Source organism: Sciurus vulgaris, assembly GCF_902686455.1.
Source record: "Sciurus vulgaris genome assembly, chromosome: 12".
NCBI lineage: Eukaryota > Metazoa > Chordata > Mammalia > Rodentia > Sciuridae > Sciurus > Sciurus vulgaris.
This window is the reverse complement of record NC_136473.1, coordinates 54,032,923-54,055,918: the sequence shown is the minus strand read 5'-3', so window position 1 is coordinate 54,055,918 and position 22,996 is coordinate 54,032,923. Positions and strand designations below refer to the sequence as shown.

At 34.1% G+C, this 22,996-nt stretch overlaps 1 protein-coding gene across 2 annotated transcripts in view; it reads left to right on the top strand.

Moving 5' to 3' along the window:
* The window catches only part of AKT3 (AKT serine/threonine kinase 3), a 311,937-nt gene that overhangs the window by 4,657 nt on the left and 284,284 nt on the right, over positions 1-22,996 (top strand). For both annotated transcript variants that reach the window (XM_079106138.1, XM_079106137.1), the window contains exon 2: positions 6,452-6,609. In XM_079106138.1, coding sequence (XP_078962264.1) covers positions 6,564-6,609 — 46 coding nt within the window. In that variant the 5' untranslated portion in view covers positions 6,452-6,563. The remainder of the gene's footprint in view (positions 1-6,451; positions 6,610-22,996) is intronic.

The following is a 22,996-nucleotide window of genomic DNA, read 5'->3' as shown; positions in this document are numbered from 1 at the left end:
TATCATTGAGCTACATCACCAGCCCTTTTTAGTTTTTTTATTTTCAGACAGGCATCTCTGAGTTGCCCAAACTGGCTTCAAGTTTGGGATTCTCCTGCCTCAGCCTCCTGAATAGCGGGTTTACAGGTGTGTGCCACAGCACCTGGCTCAGTAGCTTGTTTAGTGGTTTAGTTCATGAAGCAGAGGAATCTGATGAGCATTTTCCTAATTGTTTCAAATTAGAATATTAAATAAATCACCTAGGCACAAGCTGATGATTTTAATAATGGATGTATTGGTTAAAATGGCACTCAAATGCCCTAAAAAGGAGAAAATGCTTCATAGTTTTGTAGATGTATTTTAGAGTTTATGAAGTTATAGTCTTTAAGTGACATTTTGAAAGAACTGATAATTATGTCTGAAAGTGAGATCTCTTCACGTATTTTATCATCATAATCTGAATTTCTGGAAGACAGAGGGCTTTAAGAAAATTCCACAAAGTGTGTTATTGTACTCTGAGGAAACAAATCCAAAATATAATATATGGTTTATGTAACTCACTTTTGAATGTGATATGGTGTTTTGTTTTGTTTTGTACTAGGTATTGAACTTGGGTGCTTTATTACTGAGCTACTCCCCCAGCCCAGCCCTTAATTTATTTTTTTTAAATTTTGAGGCAGGGTCTTACTAAGCTACTTAGAACCTTACAAAATTGCTGAGACCGGCCTCAAACTCTTGTGATCCTGTTTTTCTGGGATTACAGGCATGTGCCACCAGGCATCTGGCTGAATATGATGTTTTTTTTTTTTAATAGGTAACAACTCAAAAGGAAAAAACTATCTTAGAATTAGACGTTTGATATCCTCATGTATTATGGCATATATTAGTTTCACCTTCTTCTGGAAATCAGAAAAAAAACAGAATTTATTGTGGATATCCTTGACCATCATTTGTATTTAAAAATAGCATATTTCATGGTATTTGAACATTAGTTGTCCTTATTGAGTTTGGTTACCATATATATAGTATATAGAAACTGTGATAGGAATAAGTACATTTCACACAGTATTATAGCCAAAGTTGAAGAATTATACTTTAAAGAAAGCTACTGATTTTATTCTGAAAGTTAACTTAGAAATTAACATATAGGAAATTAGTATCCTATGAAGTTTGTTCTTATTTGTATGAAAGAGAATTGCTGGGGGAACCTTTTAACTATATGTCAACTTAACTTTTAGTCTTGTGTTATCACAAATTTCATTTGTGATACTTCAGTTATTAAATTTTTCATGTAGTTTAAAATGTTTTGCTTTCTTGGATTTTTGGAAGGTGATGTGATATAAAAATTGTTCAGAACTATCTGCAGATATTATGTATGTTTGAGAGTTCATATGTTGTTAATGGGTAGAAAGTATATTAAACTGATAGGTGACCTCACTTGCAGGTAGTCACTCTCGTTACTTGTGTTACTAGCTTGTTATGATAACTGAGGGGAAATAATGTCAGCATTATTGGTCACAGTTTTCTTAGATTCAATATTGTGGATGCATTAGCTACTGCACAGATTATTTGTAGAATCAGATGAGATGATATAAGTGAAAGCTCTTTGATGACAAATTTTATTGTAGGTTTGGAAAATATTTAAATAATTACCTTAACTCAATATCATTCTTGTCACAGAGTAGAAAAATCAATATATATTTGAGTAAATGTATATTACATTTTTTTTGAGTGAATCATATTCTAAAACATGGTTGAAGTTTATTGCTTAACACTGCATGGTTGATTGCTATATGTAAACATATTCTTTAAAAATATTTTTAAATATCACTAAGCAAATATGCTGTTCTTTCCTTCCCCCCCCCCCATGATAATTTTTGGGTAGTACTGATTTCTTTTTGTTTGGAGTTGAAGCTTGATGATCAAAACAAAAATTGTCCAAAAATGTCAAGTAAAAGAGAACAGTTTTAATATGTTCTAGTCCTTGCAATTAATGGACTAGGCATAGGCTTAAATGCAATACGCTTAAAAGAAAAATTCAAAATTATCTTTTATGACTCACTGGATAGAACACATTTCTACAAAAGTTAGGATTGTAGGAGAGAAGTGAAGTTTGTTCTAACCTAGAAAACAGGTGGCAAGGTTCCAGCTCATCTTTTTTGTTTATTTTTATTTTTATTTTGTTAGAGCTTTATAGTTATTCATGGTAGTTGGGTTCATTCTGATACGAGCTCATCTTGCAGGAAACACACTTTAATGGATAGGAGAAAATATTTTAATTTGAATTATTTACATAGATGTAAATAGTGTAAATTCATACTTAAATTCCATGATGTTTGAATTCTGTTTTGTTTTTAAGATAGCATAATACCATTCTCTCTGTTGATTCACAGTATTTATTTGCTTAAACTGTGGAATTTCTTTTTTTTTTTTTTTTTTTGGTAATGGGAATTGAACCCAGAGGCACTTAACCACTGAGCCGCATCCCCAGTTCTTTTAATTTTTTATTTTGAGACATGGTCTCACTAAGTTGGTTAGGGCTTCAGTAAGTTGCTGAGGCTGGCCTTGAACTCCTGATCCTGTCTCAACCTCCTGAGTCTCTGGAATTACAGGTGTGCACCACTATGCCTAGCTAGCCTCTATTTTTAATTATTTATCTAAAACTGCCTTTTTGTTCATTCTTTCACTTATTTCATTTTTTCCATAGTTGTTGAAAATCTAAGCCCTTGGCATTGTCAAATTGCTTTACTAATTTATGTTGTAATTGAGTGAAATTAAAAATGTGAACTGTTTTGTACATTATAAAATATTCAAATATAATAATTATTATCATTCAGTTCTCCAGATAGTCCTGAATGAAGATACCTGTAATGTAAATGCTTTGTATCAATTCTATATTGAATCTGCTGTGAATTTTGTGTGAAACATTTTATAAGAATAGGAAAAATTAGATTATCCACAGTAAAATGTTTAATGCAATAGACTTGAAAGAACAATAAACCAAATTTTGTCTAACTCACTGGATAGAAAACATTTCTATAGAAATCAGGTGTGTAGGAAGGAGGTGAAGTTTGCTGTACCCTAGGAAACAGATGGCAAAGTTCCAGCTCATCTTATAGACTAGTGCTTTTAGTAACATGAAAGACAGATGACTTGTGGTGAGAGCATAGTTTATTGCTTATGAGTCAATAGCATTGTTTTTATATGTGAAAGGATTTATTTCTGACCTATTGATCATAGTAGTGGACCTATGACATCTTTTGTTATGTTCATCTTTTAAGTTATGTTTAAAGAAGGTATTATTTTAGCCAATAAATATCCAGAAGCAATTTTTAAAGCTGAATATTATGATTATGGACCAAATTTGGTTAACAGTTTAGATACAAATGGATAAAGTCATCTCTCTAATGCTTGGTGATGAAGATTGAATATTTAATGTATATTTTTAGCAGCTTAAATCTTACATAAGCACTAATAAAAAACTTTTATCTAAAAATTTAGTTTTTAGAAACTACTTCATTACAAAACAAAATTTGTCAATTTAGGTTGATCTGGGTTTTGCAGTGTATTGTTTTGAAGAAGCAGAGTCATGCCAATGGAAAAAGCGTATGTATGGTTGGTTGTCTACTTCTTTTTGTGGTACAGGGGATTGAGCTCAGGGGCACTCAGCTACTGAGCCACATCCCAGCCCTATTTTGTGTTTTATTGAGAGACAGGATATCACTGAGTTGCTTAATACCTCCCATTTCTGAGGCTGGCTTTGAACTCTGGATCCCCCTGCCTCAGCCTCCTGAGCCAATGGGATTACAGGCATTCTGCCACCATGCCTAGCTGGTTTTCTGCTCTTGGTACTCCCATATAGTGGCTGTGTGAGCTTGGGCAAATCACATTATATGTATGGTTTCCTTTTCTTTAGCTGTAAAGTACAAATCTCTCCAGCTTTAGGATTCTGATTATAAAATGTCCACTTAAAATAATTAATTTTGAAAATACTTTTTTGTTTTGTATTCTTTATAAGGATATCATAATGTAGATTATTTTAATAGGAAGTATGTTTATTGGATATACATTTTTTGTTATTACTCATTATTTCCCTGATCTCTTGTCTACTTTCACTGTCAAGAATAAGATGTAAAATTGTCTTTAACTCAGATTATACAATTTTATAGTCACAAAGAATGGTCTTAGATGTGGGACCCCTTGCTACAAGTACTGCCAAAGACAAGAGTACAACTCTTTTGGAGACATCATTTTACTGGAGTGTCCCCAGTATTTAACTTAATATTTATGTAGTATAATGAGTTAATCCTTTCAGTTACCTAGCACTGTGTTATGTAACCAGGTAGCCACATTGGGTTCTTTAGGGTGTTAAGGCAGTCAAAATAATGATTGGATTCTTTTTAAGTTTTTTTGGGGGGAGGTGCCTTTTTTAGTGGTAAAATGGGTCTTGTCTTGAAATAGGTGAACATTTTGTATAGTGGTATTCAGTTTAGGCTTTGCTGGAATAAAGAAGTTATACATATTTATTTAGAACATTTAATATGTTGCTAGTGATATTTTGAGAAGGATGTGGTTTGTAGAATTTTCCTAAACTTATTTGACCAACTTCTTTTTTATTTTCCAGAATTTCTGTAGTGTAGTATTCTATTAAACATATTTTGGGAAAATAAACCTACATTGTAATATCCTTTTTGACTCTACAGGAGCAGATATCTATGATATTTTGAGTAGTCCTTGTCTTACCTGTAGGTATTGCCTTCAGTACCATGGCACAAGAGGTTGTCTTCTGTTAAGCTGTAGAGCCTTTATCAGGCTAGTCAGGCAGTTCAGAGGATGTTTAGTCTTGAGTCTTGATTGCTAAATGATTTGGCTCAGCACTTAATTTGCAGTGGAGAAAAACCTGTAATCTAGTTCAATACTAGTTAGGGAGCTCATCTTAAACTTAACTACTGTGTTCTATTTATCAAAACCCAAGTTAGCAGAATAGTATGGTTATATAGTCTGAACATTCATTTTGCTTGTTATCTAAGATTTATACTTTTGTTCTTGAACCACTATAACATCAGTGTGCTTGAACCATTTCTTTGGAAATGTGGAAATGCTCTAACTCAGTTTTGTCCTTTAATTCCTTTTTAGGTTGAAAGAATAATAAAAGAAATAGTCCTGTAAACTCATCACTATATATAAGGATGTTTTTAAGGACTTTAATTATTTCATTGTTTGGTATCTTATGAAGACCCATGGAATGAATTTCTGATTTTTGTCCTTGGAGGCATTATATTCCTTCTAGGCAACTTTTTTTTTTTTTTTATTGTAAATATTTAAACCTATTGTATTCCCTTTGCAGTTTCCTTAAATTTGTGGCTCATCTTTCATAAACATAAAGACTTTTACTCTGATTTTTTTTTTTTTATTTTAAGGCTATGTAGTTTTCAGTTAAAAATGCAGACTCTCGACTGGGATTGTGGCTCAGTGGTAGAGTGCTTGCCTAGCATGTGTGAGGTACTGGGTTCAGTTCTCAGCACCACAAATGAATAAGTGAATAAAATAAAGGTCTAGCAACATCTAAAAATATATTTAAAAAGAATTCTAACTCTGAAGTCATTCAGCTTGGGTTCACATCTTGACTCCCATCACTTAGTAGATCTGTTGAACTCCAGAAAGCTTTTTAATCTTTGTCAACCTCAGTTTCCCCATCATGAAATGTAGTTAATAGTACCATAAGAGGGTTTTTGTGGAGATTATCGAGAATGGTAACTGTAAGCACCAGTAACAATGCTTGGTACATCTTGAATACTCATTTTTTGCTACTTTCATATCCTCTTTGTTTCACTTTCTCCATGTTCTTTAAAAAACAAATGATTTATATTATGTACTCATTGTAATCCCTCTAAATAATTCTTGGAATTAGGCAGAGTAAGAACACATATATAAATGTTGGTTTCTTGGCACATTGTATTTTCTTAAAGTACAGCAATTAAAAATATTCATGGGGCTGGGGAGATAGCTCAGTCGGTAGAGTGCTTGCCTTGCAAGCATAAGGCCCTGGGTTCGATCCCCAGCACCCAAAAAATCAAAAAACAAAACAAAACAAAAATTCATGATTGTTTCCTTAACTTTGTGGAATTAACAGATTTAAGCCACTTAACTTTCATTTTCTCCCTTTACCTCAGACACATCCTAAATTTTCTATGTTATGTGTTTGTACAGGTGTGACAGTGGTTTTCTTAAGATGTATTTTATTGTAACCTCTTAGATTTGGAAGTTTCACTATCATTTGAAATCTGTCATAAGACCAGAGAAGTGCATTCATTATAGAAATATTTAAATAAGCTTTCCAGTTTGAAGAGCTAGACTTTTATGTGAGGTCAGGCCAGTTGAAGACATTTACAAAGAATTAGTTGTTTGTTATTGCTGTGTGAGTTGCAAGAATGGAAAAAAAAGAAATTCTTTCTTCAATACTTCCTTCCAGGCTGAGTCATCACTAGAGAGTGGGAAGGGCAGCAGCAGCAGAGAATCCAAACCCTAAAGCTGATACCACGAAGTACCATTTCTCCAAGTTTGGGGCTCAGAGGGGAGCCATCATGAGCGATGTTACCATTGTGAAAGAAGGTTGGGTTCAGAAGAGGGGTAAGTGCTCAACAGAATCAAAAATGATATGGTTGGTAAGCGTGCTAAACAGTGAGTGGTGTCTTGGAAGTTGATTTTTTTTTTTCCCCTGAAACTGTTAAAGCAAACTGTGACATGCTCTGTCTAGTAAGAGAGAAATGAAATGTATGTAAGGATTTTGCTTCTTCTTTAGGGATTTCTTTTTAATTCTTGACTTTGATAATTTATAGTCTAGTTATAAAACTAGATTTAACTTTTTGGTACATTATGTGCATATATATTAGTGCTTTATTTTTCTTTGATGGCCACAGATAGCTTTAAAGTCATTTAATATGTAGGTAAGGTCTTTCTTACATTATTTAATGACATGTAAATATACAAATAAAAGTATTCATTAAACCAATTTGGAAGGTGGCACAGGAAGGGGTCACCAACAAACTCATGGGATAAACAGTCCCATAAGTTAGATTTGTAAAGTCCTGAGGTAGAAGTCCAAATGAGAGACGTTTTCTTTGAATTTTATATTTTTATTTTTCATTTTTTTTTTGTATTTACTGTTCACTCTAGGTAAAGAGTACACTACTATTTTTATTATTAAAGAACTCTTAATGTAAAGCCTAGTTTATTATCTGTGAGATTACCTGCTTATGTAATCATTGTGTACTAGAAATGTAGAGTTTAGACTGGGTGCTAGTCAACTACTGTTTACCCACATGGCTAAGTTGAGTAGGATGAGGACTGGTCCATTCTTAGGACTTTTTAGTTCTTGTATGCCTGTTTTCTGGTTAAAGGTACCTTTTAAATACTGATTTTCATATTCTTTGAATATGTTGTTAATACCTTTGCTGAAAAGCCGTTGTCAATAGTTAAATGTGATTATATATTATTGAACTTTTAAATCAGCTGTATTGAGATGATTTTCAATACAATAAAATTAAACAATTTTAAGGTACACTTTGGTAAGTTTGGCAAATGTAGTGTAACAGACATTCAAGATGTAGAACATATCTATCACCCTAAAAAGTTCCTTCATGTCCTTTTGTAGTTAATAATTCTCATTCATTCCCTCAACCCTGGCAACCACTAATCTGCTTTCTTACTATGATTTTGCTTTTCTAGAATTTTGATTAAATGGAATCATTTAGTTTTTGTGTTTTCTTTCACATGACAGACTACTTTCAAGATTTTATTGTGAATATTATTAGTTTGTTCTTTTTTACTGTTGAGTAGTATTCCAAGGTCTGGAAATATCACTCTTTATCTGTAACATGTTTAACAGTTGATGGACATTTTGGCTTTTTCTAGTTTTTGTCTGTTATGATATAGCTGCTTATGAATATTTGAATGCATGTCTTTGTATGATGTTCTCATTTGTCTTGTGCAGTAAACTAGAAATGAGAGTGCTGAGTCATATGGTAAGTAAGTGTTTGTAAGAAGTGTGTGTTTAACTTTATAAAAACTGCCAAACTGTTTTCCAAAGTAGCTGACCATTTGGTCTTTAAATTTTCTTTACTGTTATTCTCATAAATTTGGAAAGCATTTACAGATTTTCAGATTTTAGTGCTTTATGAAAGTTTTAAAATTTTTTAAAACTTGCTTATATTAATTTTCATACCTTGTTTTTAGGGGGTGGCAAATAATAAACCTTTTAAAGTTTTGCTTACCTCTAAAATTTATGTTGTGAAGATTAAATGATATAATGAATATGATGTATTTGACAATCCTAACACAAATGTAAATCTGTCACTGTGTATGTATATTTTTTAAGAGTTTAGGGTGGTTCTTGAGTCTATTTAATTAATTGCATCTTGTCTGAACTTATAGAAGATTCATATTTAGTGCTTGGGATATAGAAAAAAATGAATAAGAATTTTTGGCTGTTTTTTCTGCACTGGTCAGAGAAGTGGGATTCTGTGGTATGTGTGTCTGTTTATTTTGAGAATAGTTATATAAATATGAGATTTCGAATAGTACTGAAGGATGTAGATTGAAAAGTGAAGATCCTTCTACCTCTTTCATTTAGTTTTTCTTCTCAGAGGTAATCATTTTAAACTTTTTACAGTTCTTCTCCTGATCATTATCCTAATTGGTACATAATACATTGAATTTTATTTGTGGCTAACCATTCTTACATAATCTTGTGTATTTTCAGTCTGAAAAATGAAGAACTTTTAATACCTGTTACACCTGTTCACCCCCTTTTAAATTTTTGTTGACTGTGGTTGAATGACAAGCTGTTGGACCATTTTAGAAAATATTTAGACATTATGTCTAAATTTGCACTTTACAAGTTGTGAAAAATTAGGAACCCTTGCCATCTTTCCCTTGAATTCCTCATATTTCCTTCTCAATTCAACTATGACATATATTTTGTCAAGATTTACCATAGTTATATTTGTTGATTGTGAAAAGCAGTAAATAATACAATTATGTAAATAATACATATTGTTAAAAAAGTGGTACGATAGGATCCTAGAGAAAGAAGGAGTTTCTTATACTCTCTTGGTACTCAAAATTGTGCCTTTCTAAATTTAGTTTTGCTTCTAGTTTGAACCATAACACTTTTTTCCTTGACTTTCTAATTGCCATATTTTCCCCTTTTTGGTAGAAGAGTGCATGACTTCATCATAATAATTTGTTTAGTTCGCTTTTTAATCATACTATTCATTGAAGTTCTAATATGAATTGACTTTTCTGGATATCATGCTCAGTTAATGTCACATTATTTAATTTATTTCTCCATTAAGTTCTTTGCTTTCTTGAACCTCATGTCTTTTTGTTTTGGGTTCATTTAATTTTCTAGAGGTCCTCCTGAATTAATTTTTCAGAAGGACTGTATGTGAGTGCTTTTTAGCAAAATGAAAACATCCTTTTTGCTTTCACACCTGATACAGACCTTGATTGGGTGTGGAATTCAAGTTTAAAGTTGTTTTCCTTCAGAATTTTGAAGGTTGCATTCAATGGCCAGTTTTACTAATAAGAAGTTTTATCTCTAGGTAGTAATCTGTTTATGTTTTCTGAAGGCTTTTTGTGTTGATGCCTTTTCATCATTGGAATTGGGAAATTTAAGGAATATGTCCTTATTTTATTCATCTGTAAAAAATTTGGTGGAACCTTTGAATATGAAGTTTCTTTGTTCTGGGAAATCTTTTATATCTTTTTAAATTTCTTCCCTTGTATAGTCTCTGTATTTATTTACTTATTTATTTTCTGAGATTTGAATCATTCTATTATTTTGAAATTTTGATTTTCCATATTTTAATTTTTTTTTTTTTAAAGAAAGAAACTTTTGTTCTGGACAATTTCCTTGACTGTTTCTTCTGTCCCTATTAAATTATTGATTTCAGCTATTTATGTATCTGGGAACTCCTTGTACTTCATAGTCACCTGTGCTTAACAGCTATCATCTTTAATCTTAGGATACTCACTAGGTTTTATTTTTTATTTTTATTTATATATGTATGTATGTATGTGTTTGTTTATTTATTTATTGGTACTAGGGATTGAACCCAGGGGTGCTTAACCACTGAGCCACATCCCTAGCCATTTTTAATATTTTATTTGAAGACAAGGTCTCACTGAGTTGCTTAGAGCCTCACTGAGTTGCTGAGGCTGGCTTTAAACTTGTGATCCTCCTGTCTCAGGCTCCAAAACTGAGTCACCATGCTGGGCTCATTAAGTTTTATTTTGGAGATTTTCCTCCACTTTGAGTAACTTTCAGTTTGTTTATTGTGATACTTTTTTGGTGATGTTAGTTTTCTTCTGGTATCTGATGATATGATACTTGTTTGCCTGTATAATTCTGAGTGAGGGAGAGTGTTTACTGATAGTTAGTCCTCTATTTTTATAGCTTTCTTCTGTATTTATGACAAGTTAGACTGACTAAATTAGTATTTGTGATGGTAAGGTAATATTGAACTATACTCTTGAAAGCATTAGGTGAAGTGCTAGGGGAAATGAAATTTAACATTTTCCTTCTCTCTACCATTCTTAATTTATTCCTTTAGATATTTTTCAGTATTATTTTAATATACTTTACAGTATTTTGTGTTTTAGTCAAATAAATTTCATGGAAGAGCCTCTTGTTGTTTGGTTCAATTTTGGTTTGAAGAATTTCTTCCTAAAATAGCATTATAATATTTACTGCCTATTTACCCCAGGCAGATGATTATCACCTGCATTTTTTGAACTTATTTGAAAATAAATATAGTATCTGCCTTTCTCTACCTCACAGTATGGTTGTAAGCACTATGAGATAATTTGTGTAGGGAAGTGTTTTAAAATTATTTATTTTATTAATAAAGGAGAATGATATGGAAAAGCTATAATAAAATTTGTGACTGAGTATGTAGCTCATTGATAGAGCATATGCTTAGCATACTTGAAGCCCTGGGTTTGATTTCCAGAACCCAAAGGGGGGAAAAAAGTTATAATTGTAGTCCTTACTTTGAATATTAGTACTTTTTCTCAAGCCCTATTTTTTGGTAAATATTACATATATATGTATATATATGTATTTTAGCATATGACATTAAGATATTGTGACATGATTATAAAAGCATGGAATATTTGTTCTAATTCAGTCCCTAGTATTTCCCTTTCCTCTACTTTATTGATTTTTCTTTCTTTTTTTTTTTTTTTTTTTGGTACTGGGGATTGAACCCAGAGTGCCGAACCCAGAGTGCCTAACCCTTGAATTACACCCTTGCCTTTTTTATTTGTTATTTTTAAGATAGGTTCTCATTAAGTTGCATAGGTTGTCACTAGGTTGCTGAGCCTGGCCTTGAACTTGTGATTCTACTGTCTCAGCCTCCTGAGCTGCTGGCATTATAGATATACACCACTGCACCTGGCTTCTGTTGATCTTTTTGTTATTATAGTTTTTCTTTTTTTTTTTTTAATTAGTGTCTGGATGTAAATGATGGTGAGATTCTTTGTGGTGTATTCGTGTGTATACATAGTAAAACTAAGTCAGATTCATTCCACCAATTTTTCCTTATCCCATCCCTCCTCCCTCCCTTTCATTCCGCTTTGTTTACTCCTCTGATCTTATGATCTTACTTCTTTTTTTATCCCCCCCCACCAATTATGGATTAGCTTCTGTATATCAGAGAAAACATTTGACCTTCGATTTTTTGGGGGGGACTGACTTATTTTACTTAGTATTATAGTCCCCAGTGCCATTCATTTACCAACAAATGCCATAAAGTTGTTCTCCTTTATAGGTAATACTCCATTGTGTATATATACCACATTTTCTTTATCCATTCATCTGTTGAGGGGCATCTGGATTGGTTCCATAGCTTAATGATTGTGAATTCTGCAGCTATAAATGTTGATGTGTCTGTATCACTGTAGGATGCTGATTTTAAATCCTTTGGATATATACTGAGGAGGGGTTAGCTGGGGCATGTGGTTCTACTGCTAGTTTTCTGAGGACTTTCCATACTGCTCTCCTGAGTGGTTGTACTCATTTGCAGTCCCACTAACCATGTATGAGTGTATCCCTTCCCCACATCCTCAACATTTATTATTACTTGTATTCTGATTGGAGTCATATGAAGTTGCAGTGTGATTTTACTTTGCATTTTTCTATTTGCTAGAGATGTTGAACATTTTTTCATATATTTGTTTGGTCATATTTCGTCTCTTGAGAAGTGCCTTTTTAGTTCTTTTGCCCACTTATTAATTGGGGTTTTTTTTTGGTATTAGGTTTTTTGAGCTCTTTGTATATCTTGGATCTTAATGCCTTGAGGAGCAAGTGGCAAAGGTTTTTGAATCAGTTCTTTTTAGTTAGCTCCTTTCTAGATATAGTCTGATTTTATTTGTACTTTAAGTGAATAAGTTGCTTTTCAGTAAATACCTTCTTGGAAAAAGAAAACAAAAGTCTTAAATATTGATATTATGTAAGATAAATTCTTTCCTGATCTTGGTTATTAGTAATATGTCAATAATGAAACTTTTTTTTTCTGTATTTTTCTGGAGCAGTTGAAAAAAATGGTATTTATTGAGATAATATATGAACACAGTATTGTTGGTGATAGAAATAACAATAAAAAACATCATGTATTGTTGTACTGGGTGTGATAGTGCACACCTGTAATCCCAGTGACTTGGGAGGCTGAGTCAGGAGGATTGCAAGTTCAAAACCAGCCTCAACAACTTAGCGAGGCTGTGTCTCAAAATATAAAAATAAGAAGGGCTGAGAATTTAGCTCAGTGGTAAAGTGCCCTTGGGTTCAATCCCTGGTATGAAAAAAAAAAAAAGTATTGTCTGCATTTTCTTCCTTGGTAGACCTAGGAGAGCACCTTACAACTTGGCGGCCCATTAGCATAGGAGGCATCTGCATACACACACACACACACACACACACACACACACAAATAGCTGTCTTATTAAATTATCTACTTCAGAGATTAGCCTGTAGATCTGTAGATTTGTTCTAGATGACTATGTGAAAAGTTTTGCTTTTTCTATTTGCTTAGTTGCATTATGACCAGTGGTAGTATTTGCTGTGAAAAAAGTTCCTTAATAAAGTAGGAAAGTTAACCTTTTAAATGCTAAAGCTTTAATCATAAAGTTAAGTAAATTGCAATAATATTAATCAGACTTATTAAAATTTATAAAATTTTATTTGCTTAATAATACTGTTTCTTTAAAACCTTAGAAATAGTTTTTCAATACTATAATGAAGTACCTGGACTACTTTACAAAGAGAAAGGTTTATTTGGCTCACAAATTTTGGAGGTTCAGTGGCATAGCATCTACAAGAACTCATTTTTGGTAAAGGTCTCATGGTGGATGGCAGATGGTAATGGTGGGCCGCACAGACCATCACGTCTGGAACCAGGATCAGAGGAAGGATGGGAGAAGATGAACTTATTCCCTCTGTAACAATCCTGTTGAAAGAACTAAAGGGGTTCTATGTGAACTACCTTCCAAGGATGTTCTCCTGAGGACCCAGTTCCATAATTTCTACTACCTTGGCAAAGTGCCACCTTGGTGACCAAATCTCCACTCACAGTAGGTGAATGGGGTCATTCAGATCCCACCCAAACCATAGCATTATGTAGTCTGTTATAAATGTGGAAAGTCAATTCCTTGATAACTAATTAAAATCTAATGTATTATTTATTAATCAATTCAAGATGTGACTGATTTGAAATTGGTACAGATATAAGAGGTGGTTTTAGCTTTAAAAAGCCAAAAACAAAACACAAATTTAGGTTTTGCGACTGGGTCTCTCTGTGTTGCCCAGGCTAGTTTTGGGCTCAAGTGATCTTCTTGCCTCAGCCTCCCTAGTAGCTTCATGTTGATTGATGAAAATGCTGCATGTATGTGTTAATCATGTATACTTTTTGTTGTAATAATATAAGACAAATTGAACTATTGTGTTTTCTTTATGTAACCAATTTGTGCTTTCAAACAAATTTCTTCCTGTTTTATCTTGTTGTTGTGATTTCCAGTTCAGGGATGTCTATAAAGTTTGTCCTTTGAATGCTATTTGTCTTATCGTCTATGAAATATTTTATTTAGATGAAGCACAGTATTAGTACTTTGGTAGTTCTAAGCTAGAAGTTTTTTATGCTTATAAATTGTCTCACAAGATAACAATTCTGCCATGCAAAATATACATTAGCAACATAGATTGTGAACTGAATTATTGTAGTGTGTGATTGTTGTGGTCTAGTAAAATTTAGTAGGTAGTGGAAAATAAAACACTTTTGGGATGCTTATCTAAGTCTGAGGGCCTTTTCTTCTCCTTTTCTGTGTACATACTTGTGTTCCTTTTGTTCATGTTTTATTCTCAAAGTGATTAGAAATAAATTATAAAGTGATTAAGGGAAAAGAAAATGACAGTATGGTTTCCTGTTTACTACCCATCAGCAAGCTTTTTCCATTAAGTGTAAAGAGCTGTGGTAGTGACTGTGTAAACCACATAGTAAATTAGAGAAGCTCACTCTGACTGTTGAGGTTATAAAAGGAGGATAAACATAGGAAAATTAAATTTATTTTCTAATGGCATTGAAATTCTGAGATTTAACTAATGTATTTACAGTCATATGAAATTTATTTTTCTTTTAGTTTCCATATATTCATTGTGAAAATTTTAACCTGGAGAGCCAAATGGAGAAAACTACCAAGTGAAAAGCTTTTATATGCAGTCTGGAGTTAATTATAGAATTGTAAAGTTGCTGTTACAGACACATACTTAGCTCTTCCCATTCACTTGAGTCTTTTGTGTTGACTTAGTAACTTGCAGCTTCATTTAACTCACTTATTAATGTTAGTTACATTTTTAATTTTTGACTGTGCTGGGGTTGGTACCCAGGGCTTTTTGCATGCTAGGCCAACAGTTTACCACTGAGGTATATCCCCAGCCCTTAACGTAAGTTACTTTCAAAATTTTCTACATAGATGGTCAAGTCATCTGTGAAGATCCGTGGTTATGTTTATGCCTTTAATTTCCTTTTCTAATTTTATCCTCTGGGTAGGATCTCTGATGTAATGTTCAGTGAAAGTAGTGAGAGTGAATTTTTTTTTTCATTTGTCTTTTTTTGTATTGGGATAACATTTATTTTACCACTCAGTATCATATTAGCTATTTGTTACTTTTACATTGCTGCCATTTATTAGGTTGACAAAGTCTCTTCTATTCCTGGTTTGCTGATAGTTGTTGTTTTGGGTGGGTTGTTGTTTGTTTATCATTAATGACTTCAGTTTTTTCCCAGAAGATTTTAGTTCATCTGTTTAAATGAGCATTTGATTTTTTTTCTATGTTAATATGTTAACATGGTACATCATTGTGGTTATTTTGCTGGAATAAATCCTATCTGGTTATGTGTGCCCCCCCCCCCATCCGGTCCTGGGGGTTGACCCCAGGGCTTTGTATATGCTAGGCAAGTGCTTAACTTTTTATTTTGACACAGGGTCTTGCTAAATTGCTGAGACTGGCTTGGAACTTGAGATCCTCTTGTCTCATAATCCTGAGTTGCTGGGATTGTAGGCATGTGCCACCTTGGCGGTCGTGTATTTTTTGCTTACTTGTTAAATTTTGTTTTTTGTGGTGCTGGGGGTTGAACCTGAGGTCTTGTGCATGTTAGGGCAAGTGCTCTACAACTGAGCAACATTCTTAGCCCCTGTCATGTATTTTAAAAAACATATTGCTAGTTTGGATTTACTGATATCTTGCTAAGGATCCTGTTTTTTCCCCCCATCCATTTATGAGTATTAATCTGTAGTTTTCACATAGCCTGGAAAATATTCTTACTTCCTTTATTTTTGAAGGAATTTGCACAAGATAGATTGTATTTCTTCCTTAAATGTTTGATAAAATTTATTGGTCAATCTGACTCCATTAGAGCTTTCTTTGTGGGAGGAGTTTTTATAATAAATTTTTTTAGTAGGCATGGGAGTATTTATAAATTGTTTCATCTTGTGTTCATTCAGTAAATCTGTATTTTTCAGGGATTGTCATTTCATCCAAGTTTTTTATCTTTATTGAACATAAAGCTTTTTTTAAAAAAGATTTTCTTAATATTCCCTCATTTTTTAATGTTTACAGTGTCTATAATAATAGATCACCTTAATAAATTCTGATGTTGGCAAATTATGTAATCTTTTGATCATTTTAGTAGGAGCTTATCCATTTTATTAGTCTTTTCAAAGAGCCAACTTTTTGCTGTTAACTTTATTATTTTTTCCCTATGTCATTATTTTTGCTCTTTATCATTTTAATTTGTTTATTTATGGCTTCTTAAAATAGAAAGTTATTTATTTTAAAACTTTTTCAAAAAATATAAACACTTAAAGCTACAGATTAATTTTACTGTATTGCATAACATTTTGATATATTGTATTTTCTTTTTTTCCCCCATTCTGGAGATTAAACCCAGGGGCACTTTAACACTGAGCTATGCTCCCAGCCCTTTTTATTTTAAGACAAGGTCTCACTGAGTTGCCCAGGCTGGCCTAAAACTTGAATTCCTGCTGCTTCAGCCTCTTGGGTAACTGGGATTATAGGAGTAGACCACTGTGCCTGACTGATATATTGTATTTTCATTATTATTGAGTGCAAGAAGTTTTCTAACATACCTTTTGCTTTTTTTCTTTGACACATGGGTATTTAAATAGTGTTTTTTAATTTCAGATATGTAGGGAATTTTGGATATCTTGGTGTTACTGATTTCTGTATTTGGTTATAATTATAGAAATTACTTTGTAGGATTTCAGTCATTTGGACTCTACTCCTTGTCCAGTGGTCCACCACTGGAGATATGTCTAAATGTTCTGTTATTTTGGGTGTGGTGTTTTGTTTTTAAAAGCCTGGTCAAGATGGTTGCTAGTGGGTTATGTCTTCTATATAATTTCTGGCGGATGTATTTATTTTTCCCTCTAGTTTAATCACTTATTGAGAGAGTTCTAAATCCCCAACTATGATTCTTAGTTTATCTGTTTTTCTATTTCTGCCTTTTTGCTTTATATATTTTGAAACTGTGTTAGTAGGTGCATCTTTATTTATTAGATGTTACTGCTATATTGCTTTTTTGCTGCTTATGTCTTTCTTGATCTCTGGTAATATGCTTTGTTTTGAAATTCAATATGTCTGATATTAATATAACCACTCCAGACTTTTTGTGACAAATCTTTTTCAAATGTCTTCTTATATTCAGCCTATCATCATTTTGTGTTAAGATGTCTGTCTTATAGATGGCATGTTTGGGTCTTGCCTTTTTTTTTTTTTTTAATTTAATTTTACAGTCTTTACCTTTTAATTGGGCATTGTCAATACTATTCATATTTAATGAAATAGATAGGGTTGAATTTATATGCCATTTAGTCTTTGTTTCTTTTTTCTTGTTTTCTTGCCTCATAAATATTTAGTAAATATTTAGATTTAAATATTCCTTTTATCTCCACAATTGGCTTCTTAATTATGCTTCTTACTAAAATTTTTTTGGTATTGTAAACAAATGGGATACATGTTGTTTCTCTGTTTGTACATGGAGTCAAGGCATACCATTTGTGTAATCATAAATTTACATAGAGTAATGTTTGATTCATTCTTTTTTTCCTTCCCCCCACCCCTCCCAAGCCTCTTTTCCCTCTATACAGTCCTTCCTTCCTCCATTCTTGCCCCACTCCTTAACCCTAACCCTAAACCTAACCCTAACCCTAATGCTAACCCCTCCCACCCCCCATTATATGTCCTCATCCGCTTATCAGCAAGATCATTCCTCCTTTAGTTTTTTGAGATTGGCTTATCTCACTTAGCATGATATTCTCCAATTTCATCCATTTGCCTGCATATGCCATAATTTTATCATTCTTCATGGCGGAGTAATATTCCATTGTATATATATGCCACAGTTTCTTTATCCAAGAAGGGGAGGCACTGAGAGACTCAGACTAAAATAGAGCCACGGGGTGAGTCTCCCCCACCCAGTGAAGCTCGGCCCAGTGGCAGGCCCGGATTCAGGCGGCTTATTAGATTAGGGCAGGGCAGGTAGAGTCTCCCCAGGCAGCCCTGCGCACTCTGACGGTGTTCTCGTTTACTTCTAAGAATTTTTTTATTTCCCTTCTGATGTCTTCTGTTATCCATTCATCATATAATAGTGTATTATTTAATCTCCAGGTATTGGAGAAGTTTCTGTTTTTTATTCTGTCATTTATTTCTAATTTCAATCCATTATGATCTGATAGAATACAAGGTAGTATCTCTATCTTCTTGTATTTGCTAATAGTAGCTTTGTGGCATAAAATATGGTCTATTTTAGAGAAGGATTCATGTGCTACTGAGAAGAAAGTGTCTTTGTTCTTCGTTGGATGGTATATTCTATATATGTCGGTTAAGTCTAAATTGTTGATTGTGTTATTGAGATCTATGGTTTCTTTATTCAATTTTTGTTTGGAAGATCTATCCAGTGGTGACAGAGGTGTGTTAAAATCGCCTAGTATTATTGTGTGGTGGTCTATTTGATTTCTGGAATTGAGAAGGATTTGTTTGACATACATGGATGAGCCAATGTTTGGGGCATAGATATTTATGATTGTTATGTCTTGCTGATTTATGGTTCCCTTAAGCAGTATGTAATGTCCTTCTTCATCCCTTCTGATAGTTTTGGCTTGAAGTCCACATTATCTGAAATGAGGATGGATACTCCAGCTTTTTTGCTGTGTCCGTGTGCATGGTATGTTTTTTCCCATCCTTTCACCTTTAGTCTATGGGTACCTCTTTCTATGAGATGAGTCTCTTGCAGGCAGCATATTGTTGGATTTTTCTTTTTAATCCAATCTGCCAGTCTATGTCTTTTGATTGATGAGTTCAGGCCATTAACATTCAGGGTTATTATTGTGATATGATTTGTATTCCCAGTCATTTGACTCATTTTTGTTTTTTGACATGATTTGGTTTCTCCTTTCTTTGGCTATTCCTTTAGGCTAGTTCCTCCTGTTGCTGATTTGAATCGTTGCTTTTCATCTCTTCCTCATGTAATATTTTGCTGAGAGTGTTCTGTAATGCTGGCTTTCTTTTTGTAAATTTCTTTAGCTTTTGTTTATCATGGAAGGATCTTATTTTTGTTGTCAAATCTGAAAGTAAGTTTTGCTGGGTATAAGATTCTTGGTTGGCATCCGTTTTCTTTCAGGTCTTGGTAAATGTTGTTCCAGGCCCTTTAGCTTTTAGGGTCTGGATTGAACAATCTGCTGATATTCTTATTGGTTTCCCCCTGAATGTAATTTATTCTTTTCTCTCGCGGCCTTTAAAATTCTGTTTTTATTTCGTATGTTAGTTATTTTCATAATAATGTGCCCTGGTGTGGGTCTGTTGTAATTTTGTATATTTGGTGTCCTATAAGCCTCTTGTACTTGGTTTTGCATTTCATTCTTCAGATTTGGGAAATTTTCTGATATTATTACATTGAATAGATTGTTCATTCCTTTGGTTTGTTTCTCTAAGCCTTCCTCAATCCCAATAATTCTTAAATTTGGCCTTTTCATGATATCCAATAATTCTTGTGGATTCTGTTCATGATTTCTTACCATCTTCTCTGTTTGGTCTACTTTGTTTTCAAGATTAATTATTTTGTCTTCAATGTCTGAGGTTCTGTCTTCCAGGTGTTCTATCATATTGGTTATGCTTTCTGTGGAGTTTTTAACTTGGTTTATTGTTTCCTTCATTTCAAGGATTTCTGTTGGTTTTTTTTTTTTCAGTATCTCTAACTCTTTCTTGAAACGATCTCTTGCTTCCTGTATTTGCTCTTTTAACTGTTGATTGGTGCGATCATTTAATGCCTGCATTTGCTCTTTCATCTCCTCCTTCAATGCCTGCATTTGCTCTTTCATCTCCTCCTTCAATGCCTGCATTTGCTCTTTCATCTCCTCCTTCAATGCCTGCATTTGCTCTTTCATCTCCTCGTTTGCTTCCCTGATTGTTTTAATTATGTACATTCTGAACTCCCTTTCTGACAGTTCTTCTGCTGTGCTGTCATTGGGTTTTATTGATATAGTATCTAGATTTGTTTGGGACATTTTCTTCCCTTGTTTTCTCATATTGGTCAGATATCAGTGGGACTCTGAGATATTGCAGATTTCCCCTATTGGCTTATAGTTTCCCTGTGGATTTCTAGTATATCACCTCCTAGCCTTCAGTAGCCTGACGTCTTGGAGGAACTTGATAATGCAGTGCTTCCAATGAAAGCTGCCCCTAGCCTGTTACTGGTTCCAGGGCTTGGAGCTGGCTGTGTGCGGAAAGGCTCTCACTGGGCTGTCTGCTCCGAGAAGCTGGCCGTGGAAGGAGCCTGCTGCTGGAGGGAGCAGGGCTGCGTGGAGAATTTTCTGGCTGCCCTTCCCTGGTCCCAAAGGCTGACTGCAGGCTGGAGCTCGCCACTGGCTCTGGGAGTTGGAGCTAGCTCTGTGCAGAACGGCTCTCACTGGGCGGCCTGCTCTGAGAAGCTGGCCGTGGAAGGAGCCTGCCGCCGAAGGGAGCAGGGCTGCCTGGGGAAGACTCTAGCTGCCCTGCCCTGCTCTGAGAAGCCGCCCCTTTCCGGGCCTGCCGCCCAGGCCGAGCTTTAACCGGGGGGCGGGGGAGGGAGACTCACTCCTTGGTTCTATGTTAGTCCAAGTCTCTCAATGCCTCCCCTTCTTGAATCCTGGGTTCTGGAGCGACAGGAGATGCAGTCACCCTCTAGTCCACCATCTTGGATCGCCCTTACTAAAAATTTTATAATGTTGTTATTGATATAGTTGAAGACAGATCTTTGTTAGATTTCCACTGCTGCAACAAAATATATGAGAAAATAACTTAAAAGGAGGAAAAACCTTTTGGTTCATGGTGTCAGAGGTTTCAGGCTATGACTGGTTTACCCTGTTGCCTTTGGGCCAGGGTGAGACAGTCCATCATGGTGGGGGCTGCGTGGTGCAGGAAGCTACACAAGGAGATCTAGACAGAAGAGAGTGAGGGAGGTGGGGTAGGGTGTGAGGTTTGGGAGTGCAGGGTCCCCATATTCCCTTCAAGTGCAATCCCCAGTGATGTAACTTCCTTCTATTTGACCGCACTTCCTAAAATTTCCCCCACTTTCCAATAGCACCACAGGCTGACAACCAAGCCTTTAGTGCATGACCTTTAGGGTCATTTCAGATCCAAACCATAACTAGTCTTCTGTTGTATAATTTTTTTTTTTGTTGTTGTTCCCTTTAGGAAAAAGGGTCATAACTTTGTGCCTTCTTTTGCGTTAGTTGAAGTTGGGTTTTTTTTTAGTATTCTGTTTATGTTCCTGTGTCAGTATTTTCAGTGTCAGAATTCCCTCAAAGGCCATAATTGGTTCCTGGAGTAGGGTACAAAAGAAAACTTAGGTGGTATAATTGTTTGTGGCTCTCCAGTGGGTCATACTGTATAAATAGATCAGAGAAGGGTCACTGTGATTAGGGAAAGTCTGAAGAGGTCCTTGGGTGTGAACCAAGGAAAAAACTGAGAAATGATGTTCTGTTCTTTTAACTTGTATTTATTATTTAGTGACTATTCTAGTGTAGTGATTTTCATCCCTAGGGACATTTGACAATTCCTAGAGATATTTTTGATTGACATGATATGGAAGTGAGGTTACTACTGGCATGTAGTAGGTAGAGGTTAGAACATGCTGCTAAATATTCTATAATTCACAGGACAGTCTCTCACAACAAAAAAATTGGCAGTTGAAAAATGTTACTGTGCTGAGGTTGAGAAACCCTTCTCTTGGGATTACAATGTTACACATCCTTAATTTATCACATTCTTTACTGGATTAATATTTTACTATTTTAGGTAAAATATAAGACCCATGCAATACTGTACTCGCTTTTACCCCCACCACTGAGTACCTTGTGCTGTTGTTCTCATACATATTATATCTCCATGATATAATGTTACAATGCTTTATTTGTATGTCCTCAAGAAAAGCATGGGAAATATGACCTTTCATATTTATTTATTTGCAGTTTTAAAAATTTCTTCCTCTAGATTTTCATTTTTATCTGAGATTTTTTTTCTGCCTTAAGAACTTCTTAGTATTTCTCTTAGAGCATATTTATTGGTGACCAGCGTACTCATTTATGAAATGTCTTCATCTTTGTTTTTGAAGGTTTTTTTCATTGTATATAGAATTTTAATTTGATAGTGTTCTTTCCTCACTTTAAAGATGTCATTTCATTTTCTTTTGGCTGCCATTGTTTCTGATGAGAAGTCAGCTGTTATTTTAATATTCTTGTTTCCCTATGTCATTTTTCTCAGAATGTTTTAAATATTTTTTGACACTTTTCCTATGATATACCTAGGCACCATTTTCTTTGTTTGGACTCTTTATTGAACTCTCTTGATTAATCCATCTTGGGAAGTTGTTGCCTATTATTTCTTTGGAAACATTTTTTGCTCTGTTGTGTCTGCTTCTAGAATTCCTGTTACACCTATGTATATTACTCAATATATGTGTCACAGGTTAATAAGGTTGTGTCCATTTTTTTTTAGTCTTTTTTCCCTTGTTCTTCTTCCTGAATAATTTCTTTTAACGTGTTAAGTTATGCTATGTTTGTACTTTATATTGTGAATTTTTCCACTCGCTTCTTTATAGGTTGTTTCTGCTGTTCTCAGTTCATAATCTGCATCTCTTCATTTATCATGGCCATCATTTTTTGTTAAGTCCTTTAGTATTTTTATGATAGCTGCCTTAAAGTCTTTGTTGCTAATTACAGCAATAGGATTTTGTTGAAGTTAGTTTCTGTTACTGCTTTTATTCCTTTGCCTATGATTATATTTTCCTGTTTTCATTATGGTATTGTATAGACTTATTTTCTTCTGAAGACTTGCGGTTTTTTTCCTAGCTGTTATTTATCTCGTTTCTATTAAAACTTTACACTTCATTATGCCTGTTATGAA